General features: G+C 45.7%; 1 protein-coding gene across 1 annotated transcript in view; it reads left to right on the forward strand.

The window, feature by feature from the left end:
* Positions 1-14,927, forward strand: part of COL27A1 (collagen type XXVII alpha 1 chain) — a 248,382-nt gene that overhangs the window by 109,385 nt on the left and 124,070 nt on the right. The window contains exons 14-16 of the mRNA XM_081897734.1: positions 5,406-5,450; positions 9,576-9,629; positions 11,019-11,063. Coding sequence (XP_081753860.1) covers positions 5,406-5,450; positions 9,576-9,629; positions 11,019-11,063 — 144 coding nt within the window. The remainder of the gene's footprint in view (positions 1-5,405; positions 5,451-9,575; positions 9,630-11,018; positions 11,064-14,927) is intronic.

The raw sequence follows: 14,927 nt of genomic DNA on the forward strand, positions 1-14,927 counted from the left end.
TGGAGAGACCACTTTTGCCACAGAGGTACCCTCCAGATGCTATTGGACTCCAGCTCCCACCAGCCTGAAGGTACTTTACTGAGAAGCTGCCAACTGTAGTTCAAAGGCTCACCACATGAGGGAGTTGATGTGTGTTGATCTATTCTTAGTTTGTTGTTAATTATTTTTGAATGTTGTTAGCTGTTTTTACCAATAATTTTATTGGGTGGTACTTTTTTTTTGTTTTGTTTTGTTTAGAGCCACATTCCCTCCTGAGCAGGCCTTCTGGAATCTTGAAAGCCCAGTGAAGGTGCAACCAAAGGCCCAAGTGGGCAGAGTCAAGGATGGGGCTCTTATCTTTGCACAGCATGCTACAGTCTGTCCTTATGAAAGTCCAAGGTCTCCACACACACACACACAGAGAGAGAGAGAGAGAGAGAGAGAGAGAGAGAGAGAGAGAGAGAGAGAGAGCCCTCTCTAACCTTCATCCATGCAAGCAAAAGGCAGGATCATGGTTCAAGCTAGGTATATAAGCACTAAAGGAAGCCACAGAGGAGAGCTGGTGAGAGGTGTGGGGGTCGGTAGTTCCCTGCCCAGGGGAAAGTCCCAAGGGCCAAAGAGATAGAGAGGGGCTAACAGGGCTGCATTTGGTTCCAACTTAAGGTTCCCCACCCTAGGTCTGGTCCCCGCTTCTAGACTAAAGAGAATGCCATTTTAACTATTCCTGTTGGAGAGAAACAGGAATTGATGGATGGAAGCACTCCATTGCCTGAGGATCCTTAAATGAGCCAGGAGCTTCATTAAAGTGGTCCGTGGCATGTGTGTGGACTTGCGGTTGAAGACAGGAGAAGGCGTACCCATGACACTAAGTGTTCACATTAATTTCTCTTTGCATTTCTGTTGCTTCTTTTATTTCTTATATTGTATTACAGTTTGAATTCTCTGTAAATCCTACAGTATCTAGCACAGTGCATTACAAGAGAAATTGTTAAGTGGTCCTCCAAGGCCCTTGGCAATTTTCAGGTGGTCCATGGCGGGGAGGGGGTATTTGGGAACCAATGGTCTATGCTGCAGATCAGGCGGCTCACCATGACCAGGACACTGCACAGAACCAGGGGTTCTTGGCCCTCACACTGCCAGTTAAATTCAGAATGGCAGTGTGAGAGCTGCCACACTCCCACTATGGATCTAAAGCGTCTTCAGAGGTTCCCTTACCTTAAGAAAACACCTGGTGAGCATCTCACTCTAATGCACCCTTATCATCCTCATCTGAGATCTGTTTACTTAAACCAAGTATGGGAACCTTTGGCCTGCCAGGTGTTGCTGAACTACAACCCCAAGCATCCCTGCTTGCTTGGAGCTATTGGGAGTTGTAGTTCGGCAGCATCTGAAGGGCCAAAAGTTCCCAAAAACTTACCGTATTTAAGCTGTCATCCTTCCCTATTAATCACTCTGCTTTAGTAGCCTTTCCCTTCCTTCAGCTAGCCCCTTCTCTCCTTGACTTGCCACTGGGATGGCCAGTGGCACAAGTGCTGCCTTTTGCCTCCCTCCTATACTGTGCCCTAAGTCATTATGGGAAGGCTTGCCCATGTACTAGTTCTGTATTCTTTTATTCTCCTGTTATCCCTTTCCTGTTCTCCCACCTTCCTTTGTTGGACCTCTGCCCTTCAAATATGTCATCCACCATGCCTTTATCCCCTGGCTGGCCAAGACTCTTTCCAGAGTGGGTCAGGGGCCACCCTCCCTAGCCTCTTCTGGCCTGCATGGCTCACCTCCCCAGCTTACTAGTGGGATGACAGCATCAACCATTCCTGACTACCTGATGTGCTGGCAACAGGTGGCAACAGGAAGGACAGACCCCCCCCCTTGCACCTTTGACAGTTGTGCTGAAGAGGGAATTTCAGCACAATTTATGCTTCTTGCACCCACGTCAGAGTTCTAGGAGTTTGTCTGCTGTGTTTGACTCATTACAGAATAAGCTGCATTGATTTCCCCACATTCCTGGTTGTGTATGTCAGTGAGAGTTTGTCCACATCACCATTTATCTTGTGATAAACCATAGATTCACTTAATTATACTGGGTGGGTGGGTGTGCCATTAGGATTTTAAATTAGTACAGGAACAGAGGAAGCTGTCAGGGATCCTTTAGTTTAGATTCCTGCGTTGCAGGGTACCTTCCAACTCTACAATTCTAAGATTCTAGGATTCCAGGGCAGGAGTCTCTCTCCAAAAACTTCCTGGAGAAGCCACTGGGGATTGACCTGGACCTTCTGGTTGCACGGCAGATACTCTGCCATAGAGCTATGGCCCTTCCCATGAACTGACAGCCTACCCCAACCCGAAGCCCTTTCAGGTGTTGTTGGACTCCCAACTCCCCTCAGCTCCAGCCAGCATGCAAAATGGACCAGGATTATGGATGCTGAGGTTCAGAGTATATGGAGGGTGTCAAGCTGTGTTGTAGGAAGGAAACACTAGCTGTCTCTTTGGAATGTCTCCAGTCATCTGGTCCAGTTGCGCGCAGGACCTCTTTTATTCCCAGCAACATACTGGGCTCATTCTGAAAGAGGGGCAGGGGATCTGTGGCCCTCCACATGTTGTTGGACTCCCATCACTCCAGACCATTGCTCAGGCTGGCAGGGGCTAAGCAGATTTCAGGGGCTCAACGTGAATCTGGCTTGGAGCTCTAGGTCAGTTTTTGAAAGCTCTGCCTGGGATATCCGGAGAATCCAGAGTCCTGCAATGTTAATTCCCCAGCGGAAGAGAATCCTTCCCTTTGGCCTTTTTAGATTTTCTCCCCCACCCCCACTTGGACAGCTTATGACACTTAGTGCACAGAATGAAAAGGGAAGGCCTTAGCTTGTTTGAAGAGAAGTTTGGTGGGGTCAAGGAAAGTGTCACAGACAGAGCAAATTCCAGCAAAGGACACCCATGGAACAGATTCTGAGTCTGCTGGGAGAAATGTATGCAGAAAGCACAGTTGTGGATCCCATGTTTCTGTCCTGCCACCTGCTTCCAGAATTTGATACACACTTTGGGCTCTTGACTGTTTCTTCCTGTGCCACTGAATTTGGGTGGCTTGTGCTGTTTACCTCAGATTGGCTTGTGGCAGTCTCCTCCCACACCCCCAACCCCCTTCTGTTCTTCTGTTCTAGCCGACTAACTACCGTATTTTTCGCTCTATAAGACGCACCAGACCACAAGACACACCTTGTTTTTGGAGGAGGAAAACAAGAAAAAGAATATTCTGAATCTCAGAAGCCAGCACAGCAAGAGGGATCGCTGCGCAGTGAAAGCAGCAATTCCTCTTGCTGTTCTGGCTTCTGGGATAGCTGCGCAACCTGCATTTGCTCCATAAGACGCACACACATTTCCCCTTTCTTTTTAGGAGGGGAAAGTGAGTCTTATAGAGCAAAAAATACGGTAGTCATGTCCTCCTCCATGCCTTTACATTCCACCCCGTTTTACACACACTATCATTCTCTGGCCACTGAGCATGGGCTGGAGCATCTTCCACATCAGGAAAGGTTATAACATTCAGAGTGTTATACTTTGCTGGGGTGGGGTATAGAGGTATGTAAAATTATGCAGGGTGTGGAGACACTGGATAGGGAGCAGTGGATGTGAATAACGATAACACACCCACCCCAAAATGCCATTTCCCCCTAATTATTGTTTTGTACTTTTGCAAATTTTGGGGTTCCCCCAAACCTGCCGATGCCTCTCTTTTGTGCACCAAAGGTGCCGTTTGGGCTGCATACAGACTCTCACTTGAAGCACTGAATTCCCTGGTAGTGCACATCAGCCTTCGCCACAAGTGGAGATGATGGGATATGTTGCCCATAACATCTGGCACCAGGATGGCAAAGGCTGGTGGGTATGATGATTTCCTTATGATGAAGGAGAGCCCCACAGGATTTTATCCAACTAAGTCATAGTCAAAGTAGACCAACCTGGAATGAATGAATCTATCAGCTGTGACCATTCAGTTCACTGTGTCTACTCTGAGTAGAACTAATACTGGATGCAACCCATGCCTGCAGAGAGGCTCTTCTTCATGAATGGCTTTCTATAGTTTTTTTTAATAGACGTAGTCCTCCTCATCAGCAGGATTATTTTATTTGCTTGTCTTAAGTGTGGTCCTCAGGCCTCTCTGTCTGGCCCTCAGGAGCCTTCCCTAGGCCACACACTTCCCTGAGCCAGACCTCTTACTAGCCCTGCTTTGCATCCTCCTTGAGTGCTTTTGCATAGCTGGAATGTGTCTTTGAACTCTGATCGTAAGTCCTGAGTGCCTGGACAGAGGGCAGAGAGAGGTGTGTGAGTGTGGGTGTATAAACTAGCCTACTGTACAAAGGTAATATTCACAGCCATTGCTCTATGTAGGCTGAATCTAGACACACCAAAGAAGTGTTTCAGTTAAACGTGTTGTAAATTTAAACGGAAATCCTGTAGGGAAATATGGGACTCCACAGCACCATCTGGTGGTGCATTGTTATATTGCATATACAACACTTATAAATCAGGTTTTCTTTACCAATCTAGGTGAGTCCCCAGCTTTGCCATAAGCCAGTGGGACCCCCCCCCCAAGCCCCACCAGACTGCTTACTCTTTATTTCTGAGCACTGAGTGGAGAGGAAAAAAAATCCTCAACCTCTTCCTTTCTCTATAGCTTAGTTGGTAGAGCTGATATTCTGAATCTCATGGTTTCCCCCCCATGTTGGGGGAAAGATTCCTGCATTGTAGGGGGTTGGACTAGATGACCCTTGTGATCCCTTCTAACTCTAGGATTCTGAGATTCTATATGTATCTATCGCTGTTGCTCCAGCTAAGACACCTCTGGTCTGGCGCTCCTGTTGCTATGCATTGGACCTCAAGCCCTTTCTCCCCAGCAATTTGCCTCCTCTTGGCCTTAGTTCATCCATCTGTAAAATGGGAGCAGTAGTGTCCGTTCTTCGCCACAGGGCTTGTTTTGAGGTGATCAAGGCAGAGGTTTGTGCTGGACTCTTGAGGGTTGTTTTTGCAGGTGGGAAAGAGAAAAGTGATGGTGGAAAATTCTCTTTCTTTCTTTCCTTGTCCAGCACCCTTCTCTTGCTCTGCCCCCCCCCTTTTCCAAAAGCACACAGTGAAATCCTTCTTCTCTCCTGTCCCATTTTTGGGGGAGGCGGGGGGGGGGGGAGCGGAGAGGAAAGCCGGTCTTGAACAAGCAGTCTTGTGTCTTCCAAGGAGGTCTCTTTTATTTACAAGCTTGCTGAAGATGGAAGCTCTAGATTGCCCACCGAGGGCGGGGCACCCTTAACCCTTCCCCTGCCGCCCTCACCACACGGAGGCACTTCTTCTTCTACGTTTTAAGTCGGGGTGTGTGGAGGGAAGAATCTCCACTTTTTGCTGACAAAAAGACTGTAACTGTGTTGCTCTTTGTTTCCTTTTAGGGAGACGTGGGAGCCCCGGGTCCTCCTGGAGTTCACGGACTCGTTGTAAGTACGGTAAAGACAGGAGAGCTTTTCATCTGGGGCTCTGGGACGCTGCTTCTTCTTTTTAACTCTTCCAAGGCACCACTAAGAGCCTCGTGGAAATGCACTGTGTTGATTTAATCTGCTGCCCTTGCAGGGCGAGGCGGGGGAGGTCCGTGCAAGCAGGGAGGGAAGTGTTAAAGCTGCAGTGTTGACACAATGGGCGAAAACAGCGCTGAGTTACCTTTGCTGGGGTGGGAGGAGGAGGTTACTTAGCAGGTGCTCCTGCCTGCAGAAAGCCGCTGAGACTGCTGCAAACACACACCGTGCATTTAAAGCACACCAGCTCCACCACCCAAAGAATCCCGTGAGCTGTAGTTTCCCCTCTGAACTACAATTCCAAGCACTCCTAACAAAGTACAGTACCCAGTATTCTTTGGTGATGGCAGAATGTGCTTTAAGTGTGTGTTGTGTGTGCAGCTTGTTCCTCACAACAGGGCAGTTCATTGGAGGCTGGTTCATTAGGGCAGATAGGGGACTGCACTATCCATCTCAAATGGCCGGTTGGCACTTTCTTTGCCTATGGCTGGTCTTTCCACTCTACCAGTCCCAGTGGGCACCAGTTAGCACTGGGCAGCAGTGGGGGGAGGGACCTGTGGTCCTCTTCCAAATGTTCTTGGACTACAGCTTCCATTAGCCCCAGCCAGCGTTGCCCAATGACTAGTGGGAGTTTGTAATTCGGCAACATCTCTGCACGTGAGACAGGTTCCGCATCAGTGCAATACAGCCAGCTCTTCAAAGTCTTAAATCCTCCTTGGGGTGATCAGTACGACCCTGGGGTTGTAGTGCACTGGACTGCAGGTTGTAGGATTGGTGGGAAGTCGCACATGGCTGGTTTTTCCTCCATTCACAACAAATCCCACCATTCAGAAAACTAGCTTGTGGTGGTTTTCCACATGCAGGGATTAAAAATATATATGGCGGAGGACTGTATCAAAGATCATTCTGACATATAATTCCCTTATTGGCTTAAAACACAACACTCCAGGCACAAGTATAACATTGTGTACTCTTGGAGGGGGATGAGAGAAGGTACAACCCACCATTCACTGATCCTCTAACTGAAGATGCTGAGACCGGTGAAAGGTAGCTGGTCTAAAAGTTCAGGAAAAGTTTGTAGTGTAGTGGTAGAGCTCCTGCTTTGCATGCAGAAGGTCCCAAATTTGATCCCTGGCATTCTCAGTTAATGAGCGTGTTAATGAGAAAGCTGCTGGCAGTCAGAGTAGAGAAGCTTGAGTTAAGTGGACAAAAAGCCCGATCTTGTTTAAGGCATTTTTCCGCTCAAAAATAGCAACCCACCTTTTGATGAGACCTTGGAGAGCTGTTTCTGGTCTGCGTAGACAACACTGGGCTGGATGTGGCAATGGTCTGACAGTATATGGTAGCATTACATGTTTAGGCTATAAGGACTGGGGATCATGCGTGAGAGCATGCTGTTGTGTCCTTGTTGCATTTGTGAGCCTTCCATAATTATGCAGCTTGCCACATGCATTTGCAAGATTTATCAATAAAAGTAATGAAGTTTATTGTCCCCCAGCAATCCACGTCTCTCTCTTCACAGGATACTTTATGTTTAATTAAGTCAAATGAAGGTGTCACTGTGTTGTCATAAGTTATAACACACTTTCTCTGGAAGTCTCCTATTACTGAATGCTAATCCTGTCTTATATGTTCCACTGTTGTTGTTAAAACAACTACCGGTATGTTTTGGAGCCCAAAAACATCTGGAGGGCACCCTGTTGGGTACTTCTGGATTTAGAGTGTGTCCCACATTGGGGAGTCAGGGCATGGCAAAAAGGTGCCTGCAGAGTAATAATTCAACCTTGCGAGTATTTTTATTTTTATGCTGCCAGTCTACAACCTTCCCCCACAGCCCAACCCTCCTGCCCACAATGTGGCAGTCATTTTTGGCTCATAGATGGCCTGAATGAGTTGTCAGGGGAAGCAGCTCTTGCACTTTATAAATGGTACATTTTCCTGGCTGAGAACTGAAACTACCCTAAGGTGTCTAAAATCTGGTGATTTGGTGGTGTGCCGCTCCTGCAGCTGTCATGATTAGCAGCCATTGACAAGGGTTATCCTCTTCTGCAAATTTGTCTGAGTCCAGGGATGGGGAACCTGTGACCCTCCAGATGTTGCTCACTGAGGATGATGTGAGTCAGAATCTGACAACATCTGGAAAGCCACAGGTTGCCCACCCCTGCAGCAGAGCTGTCCAAAGCTGTGGCCATTGCCTAACCTCATTCCACAGAAAAATTCTACGCTGCTCGAGGAACTTCCTTCTTTCGTCTGTCTCATTTCTCCCATCAATCAGTTTAACCAGATGATCTCTTTTCTGCATCTTTCCCAGTTTTGCACTGCAGTTTTGCAGTGCCTCCCCCTTTTAAGATAAGGCAGCACCCCCCCCCAAAAAAATAAGTATACTGCATCAGGTAGTGTGGATATTCCCTTCTTAGCAGTTTATACACAATAGCCATGGGAAGGCCTCTCTAGGTCCCTCTTCTCCCATCAGCCCCAGTCAGCGTTGCCAATCGTCAGGGACCATTGGAGATGCCTTTGTTTTTATTACTAATTTTATTTTTAGATGTATAAACCCCACTTATTTTCCGTCCAAGGAGCTCAAGGTGGTGTACGTGGTTCTCCTCCCCATTTTATCCTCACAACAATCCTGTGAAGTAGGTTAGACTGAGATAAGGTGGCTGGCCCAAGATCACCACCCAGTGAGCTGCATAGCTGAGTGTGGATTTTGGACATAGGTCTTCCATGTCTTAGTCCAGCACTCTGAGCATTAACACCACACTAGAGACCTTTCTGGTGATGCTCAGCATAACACCCCTCATGGTTGACTTTGCCCATTCCCTCCTCTTGTTTCTGGATGTCCTGAGGGCTTGGTACCCAGTTATCTCTTTTGCATGCTGGCATTGAGTGCTGTTCCTCCACGACCAGAGCAAGGTGTGAGCAGTAACCAGAGCTGCCTGCATCCGTCCAAGCTGAGTGATCCAGGCCTGCTTTATGAAGTGAGCCCTTTCTTGCAAGGACCCTCTATGAAGCTGCAGGGCATGAAAAAGCTATATGTTTTCAGGAAGCCGCAGCTGAAAGCTCACATGGTGCATTCGGCTGTGTGATCTCCCTGTACAGAAATATGCCTTTAGCAGAACCAGCAGCTCCTCTGTTTGTTTATCCAGGGCAAAGAAGAACTCAAGGCACAGAGCTAGCTTGCTCCATTCTAAGGGTGTGTGTGGAAGCAAGAAGGAGATTGCTTTAACAGGGACCTTGAAACAGTTGAACTCTGGTACCTTTCCTGGGTAATTCACACAATGCTGGGAGGACCCACAGCTCAGTGGCAGATCCAATGTTTTGCACACAGAACTTCCCCGGTTCAGTCCCTGTTGTATCCAGGTATGCCTGGGAATGACCCCCAAAGCTGGAGAGCTGCTACCAGTTTGAGTAGATAATACTGAACTAGATGGGCCAGTGGTCTGACTCAGAATAAGCAGCCCTTTATTCAGAGCCATGAGGACTGTGGCTTTTCTTTGTTAAGTGAAGGGCTGTTCCTCAGTGATAGAACTTCTGCTTTTCATGCAGAATGTCCCAGATCCAGGTCTTAGCATCTCCAGGCAGGGCTAGGAATGTCCACTGTCTGAAGTCTGCTGTTTCAGGCAGGTTTCCTATTCCACCCTTCCTTATGACCTTGAGCTTTTTCCATATAGAATCATAAAATTGTAGAGTTGGAAGGGACCACAGTCGTCATCTCATCCAACCCCCTGAAAAGCAGGAATATTTTTGCCCAGTGTGGGGCTCAAACCCACAACCCCGAGATTGAGCTATCGATAGATAAATTTAGAAATACATTCTCAGCATACTCTAGTTTGGTGTTGTTTAAATTGCACCTTTTTTTAAAAAAAAAGTAAGTTTCTAGTCCTTGTCGCTTGACTGTTCCTCTTTGCAGTAAATGGCTTAGCAGCAAAAGTTAGACAGCCTTCAGAGGAGGCAGAAGGCTTTGTTGTTCTCCATTCCTAAACCTCACTTTTCTCTCTCTCTCTCTCTCTCTCTCTCTCTCTCTCTCTCTCTCTCTCTCTCTCTCACCAGGGCGATATGGGTGCAGTTGGACCCTTAGGTTTTCCAGGACCAAAAGGATTAAAGGTGACTGACTTCCAATAAGCAGAGGCTACGGCTCAGTGGTGCAGAGCACAAGGTCCCAGGTTTGATCCCCAGCATTGCCGCTCAAAGACTGTATTGGGTTGCTGGGCTGACAAAGACCCCACAGAGCCATAAGCAATCAGAGTGGGCCAGCCTCTCCCAGTGGAGTGTCCTGCAGATGCTTTCAACTACAACTTCCATCAGCTATGCTTACTGGGGCTGATGGGAGTTGTACTCCAAAACACCTAGAGGGGACACCATATTAGCAAAGGCTAAAGCAGAAGATGCTAGATGAGATGGATCGTAGTTCAGTGTTAGAATACAGTGGTACCTCGGGTTACATAAGCTTCAGGTTACAAATGCTTCAGGTTACAGACTCTGCTAACCCAGAAATATTACCTTGGGTTAATAACTTTGTTTCAGGATGAGAGCAGAAATCATGCTCCAGCAGCGCAGCAGCAGCGGGAGGCCCCATTAGCTAAAGTGGTGCTTCAGGTTAAGAACAGTTTCAGGTTAAGAACAGACCTCCAGAACGAATTAAGTTCTTATCCCAAGGTACCACTGTACTAGCTTGCCATGCAGATGGCCCCTAGAATCTCCATTCCAAATGTGACCAGGTAGCAGGTGATGGGGAAATCCTTGAAGAGCAGCTGTTGGTCAGAGTAAACAACAGGTGGGGAGACGGGCACAATGAGTTGCCTGCCAAAAGTATAAGGCAGCTTCATATGTTTTTCAAATCATCTGAGTTAGGCTCCCCTTTGTCACATTCTTCTTTCTTTAGGGTTCCCTTGAACCCAGCACCCACAATTTGTTCTGCATGCAGAAGTGTGTGTTATGATCTGTAAGGTGGAGCACAACTCCAACCCTCGAATTAGAAGACCAAGGAATATGTCCCCGTCTCCTGAAGCCACAGGCAGGGAAGCATCATTAAAACAATCTTAAATGGCACAACACAAAAAGGAGGGAAGAGGAAAATGAAAAAAAATCAGACACCAATAATGGAAGTTGTGTACTAGTTCTTATAATGACCAGCTGGAGTGGAAACTGTCCAGGAAATGGACTGTAGCGAACTATGTTCTGCTTAGAGAAGACCCATTAAAACCAATGTATCTAAGTTGGCCACACCTATACTTCACTTCACCTAGACACTTCAATGTGTCTAATCTGAGTAGGACTAACATTGGCTGCAACCCTGTATTTTCGCTATGTTTCCCCCTTTATCTGAATTTCCTGAAGCAAATGTATTTCATGGATGGTTTGGTGAACGGGAATCCTCCTTATATTTCAGGAGAGCCCTGATTCAGCCTCCTCACACTCCATGGCTCTTAGATTTGGAACGAAGGGCAATGTTTCAGTTCACTTTGGTCTCACTTTCTCTTTTCTCTTTGTTAGGGGCTGATGGGAAATCCTGGAGAGAGTGGACTGAAAGGTGATAAGGTGATCTGAATATTCCCTTATTGCACTGTTATTTCTTTCTGCATGCAAGACCCTGTTTTCTTCACACTGTGTGATATATATTTCATTACTTGCAACTCCCTTAGTTTGCCAGTCTTTCTGATCTGTATATCTAAGTTTAGAACATACTGGAAAAACAAAGATTTAATGCCCTCAAGATTGGTCCCATCTTCTTTTGTGAAAGGTTCCCAGAATTAAACGGGATGGATCTGTAACAATGTCTTACAATTTAATATGATCCAGGGCTGTTTGGTCATTTTTGGTGGCAAAAATCAGTTCAGTTGTCTGGGGAAGAAATATGGGGTTGTGTACAACATTAGCACTACTTAGTGTATACTCAGAGTAGACCCACTGAAATTAATTAATATGATTAATTAGGCCAATTGGTTTTAGTGGGTTTATTCTGCTTATAACTCAGGTAGATACAGCCTTTGGTGTTTTTATGCACAGCTAGATATTTGGTAATCAACCAATTTGTTCTCCATCAAGAGACTTTAGGTTTATGCATTTTGCTATAATTTTTCTCTGCAATTCTAATTTCACTGTGAAATATACATTGAAGAAGATTCAATGTTAGCCACATCCAGAACCATTGAAATTTAAGTCTGTTGATTTCAATGGATCAACTCTTAAGAATGACTTAGTAGGATCCAACCCATTATTTTTATGTTGTGGTCCATCTTGTCGAATATATATTTATTTTTCGAAACCTTTTTTTTGTTGGAGAGCATATTTTCTTTCTTTGTTCATGTGTATATATATATATTGCTTTTCATCAAGTAGAAGTTCTTAAAGCAGTTTCCAAAAACCCAGCAACTAAAACTGAACGAAAACTAGATAATCAATAATTTATTTTATTTTAAATAAATAAATGAATAAATAATAACTTGTGAATGTTTGAAGAAAGAAAGAATAAAATGCAGTAAAATATCCAGTAACGTAGAAATGCTGTAAAACCTATGGGATTGGAAAGCATTAAAATTTAAAAAACCCATGTATCAGAGCAGCTAATCAGATAGACAAGCTCCTCTGTCTGGCCCTTTGAGTGCTCACTAGGCCATACTGCTCACCCAGCCTTGATCAACTGCAGAAGCCCTTGACTGCTTCTGCTTGACTGGAATGTACTCTTGAACTGCGATTGCGCCTCTTGCTTGCCTCTTTCTGGCTTTTGAAACCTCTGTGTTTCTGCATGACTGGAATGTAGCCAACTGTACAAACATTGCTCTGTGTATTTCTAATTTTTTTTTGGCCACCTCTGGCATGCAGCCCTCAGAAGGTTGCTCATGAGGGAATCTGGCCCTTGGGTTGCAAAAGGGTCCCACCCCCACCCCTGAAAGAAGCCCCCATGCCGCTGGGTTTTTTTCTGCTAGAGGGATCTGAATCATTCAGAACAGAGCTCCAACTTTACTCTGCTCCAGGTGGGGGGGGGGCGAGTATTCCATGTGCAAGAGAGGGTCTGAAGCGCAGGATGCTGGCTCAGCAGCAGCAACAGCATGGCACTCAAAATGTCCTCTGTACTGCCAGGAGCCAGCAACCTTTTCCGAATTATTAACTCAAATCAGATGAGATCAGCATCCCCGGACCTAACTTGTTCCATCTGCTGCTTCTTGCTGACTTGCAGAGTTCTGGGAGAAGGACTTACAGGTTTTGAGGGCATCCCACATCCTGCTTGGCTCAAGCTGATGTCTCCTTCCACCAGAGTGTTGTAGAATTGATGCAGCCCTTTGTGTCTGCATTGTGGCTCTGCTGGTGGAGGATCTTACACACACCTCCAAGTTATTTTACTCCAGTTCATTTCCTTGTGCAGGAGATGTTCCCAAAAGACTGAACCCCATGGTTTGCAACAGTGACCAGTCCAGATCTTTCTCTAGGGCAGACAGTCACTTGACGTGCACATTTGTGTATGAAGTAGGGTAGACATATTGAAATTAATGTACCTAAGTGCATCATGTCCCATGAATTTCAAGGGGTCTACTCCAAGTAGGACTAAGATTGGGTTGTATCCCAATCAGATCAGACCCGCTGATTATTATTTTTAATGACTAACTTTAATTCCATTCATTTCAGTGGGTCTACTCTTGAGTGTAACTTAGTTGGATACAACCCATAGTTTTAAACTACTCATTTTTTTGCAATAAATTAGTCTGCTTCCATCCCAGTAGCGTAGCTAGACAGGGACGGGGCAGGGGCATTTTTCTTTGTTATTGTGGTATGTATTTTGTGTTTTTATATTGTAAACTGCCTTGAAGAGTGGGGTAGAAATTTAATAAACAATAACAATAATATAAAGTCTGCACAGGAATGGAAGAGGATGGACTCAGCAGTCCCATCCTCATGCAGTACTGGGAAGAATTGGACCCTCATAGGTCCCTCCCTCCCTCCCTCCCTCCCTCACCTTCTTCAAAACGGGTGACAAGCAACATCTTCCACCTGGAGGTGGCACACGCAGCTCAGTCCCCCAGTGCCTTGCCTCTGCTTCCCATTGCAGCATCTGTTGCCTGAGGCAATTGCCTCACTTTGACTGATGGTAGGGCTGGCCCTAAGGCCACCATTGGATGCTGTGCTTATCCACATGAATGTGTGAACATATCCTTTTAGCAGGCTTAGCTTTGGGAGGCCAGAGTTAACAGGTGATAACTTTCACTGTGTGTTTTTGTTTAATAAGGGCTTCATTGGCTATTTTACAAGGGTATTAAATTGTAGGCCATCTCACATGCCAGGGTTAGGATGGCCTAGAAATTCTAATAAAAATAAGAAGTTGTCAGCAGTGCAGCTATTTCCTTCAGTTGTTTATATTTTTGAGAGTAAATAATTTGCCGTGCATTGCCTAATTCTTTCCAAATGCCTGACAAAAAAAGAAGCCTTGCTGCTTTTGGGGGAAATATACTGCATATGTAAGTTTACATTGAATGAGCACCTCCTGTGAGAATATTCTGAGTCTGCATCCATAGCAAAATGTGGACTGATAGGCTTAACTACTTGATGATGCAGGCAGGGGTGGCCCTTTTCAAATTGTCCACCCCTCCCACCCCCACAAATAAGTAAACTAAGATCAGGGAGAGAATTGTTGGTCCAATCACTGCCTGCTATGCTTTCTACTCGAAAGGGAGAATTTTTTGTATGTGTTGTGTGTATGAACATCCTATGTACACACAGGTACCACTATCCAAACACTCATACAAAAATTCACTTATCCGATCACGAGGAATTAATACCCAAACCTTGCTATAAGCACTGCAGTTTCAGATATCCAAGCAACCAGACCTGCATTTAGTAGTGTACCAAAATAAGCAGCCTTAAGTGAGCCTTACTTTTTGTGTTTTGCTAGTCCATTGGAGCTGTTTTGCCAGATATCGTGGTGGGTTGGAGGGAGAGATAGCGGATAAGAGAGTGGTCTTTCCTTCCTTGTTTGTCTTTTGCAAGGTTTCAGGGGGTTTTCTTGGGTTTTCCTCAGCCCTTTCCTCAGTTCGTGGTCAAAATTCCATGGTCAGGAATGCATTATAAATTTTCTCTTAGGAATCACTGGAAATTGTCTGCTTGTTATGCGAACGCTTGCCTAACAGACCATTTCCTGAGAATTTAGCCCCTATCCCTGGACATTACCGGAATTTTCTGGTTTATATAGCAACCCTACTGTAGTGTAGCCCTAATGACTAGTTGCAACAGAGAATCTCATCCTTCACAAGGTATAAGGAAGACTGAGGAGGATGTCACCCACCAATTTGGATTGTTTGAAAAAGGGTTTGGACCAATTCAGAAGGGGTTTAGACAACTTCTAAGCACTCTTGTGCACCATTAATTGACTGGTGATTTGTCAAGGAAGAACCTTGTGATGAGTTATGTCCT

This window comes from Podarcis melisellensis, assembly GCF_964234715.1.
Source record: "Podarcis melisellensis genome assembly, chromosome: Z".
In the NCBI taxonomy this organism is placed as follows: Eukaryota; Metazoa; Chordata; class Lepidosauria; order Squamata; family Lacertidae; genus Podarcis; species Podarcis melisellensis.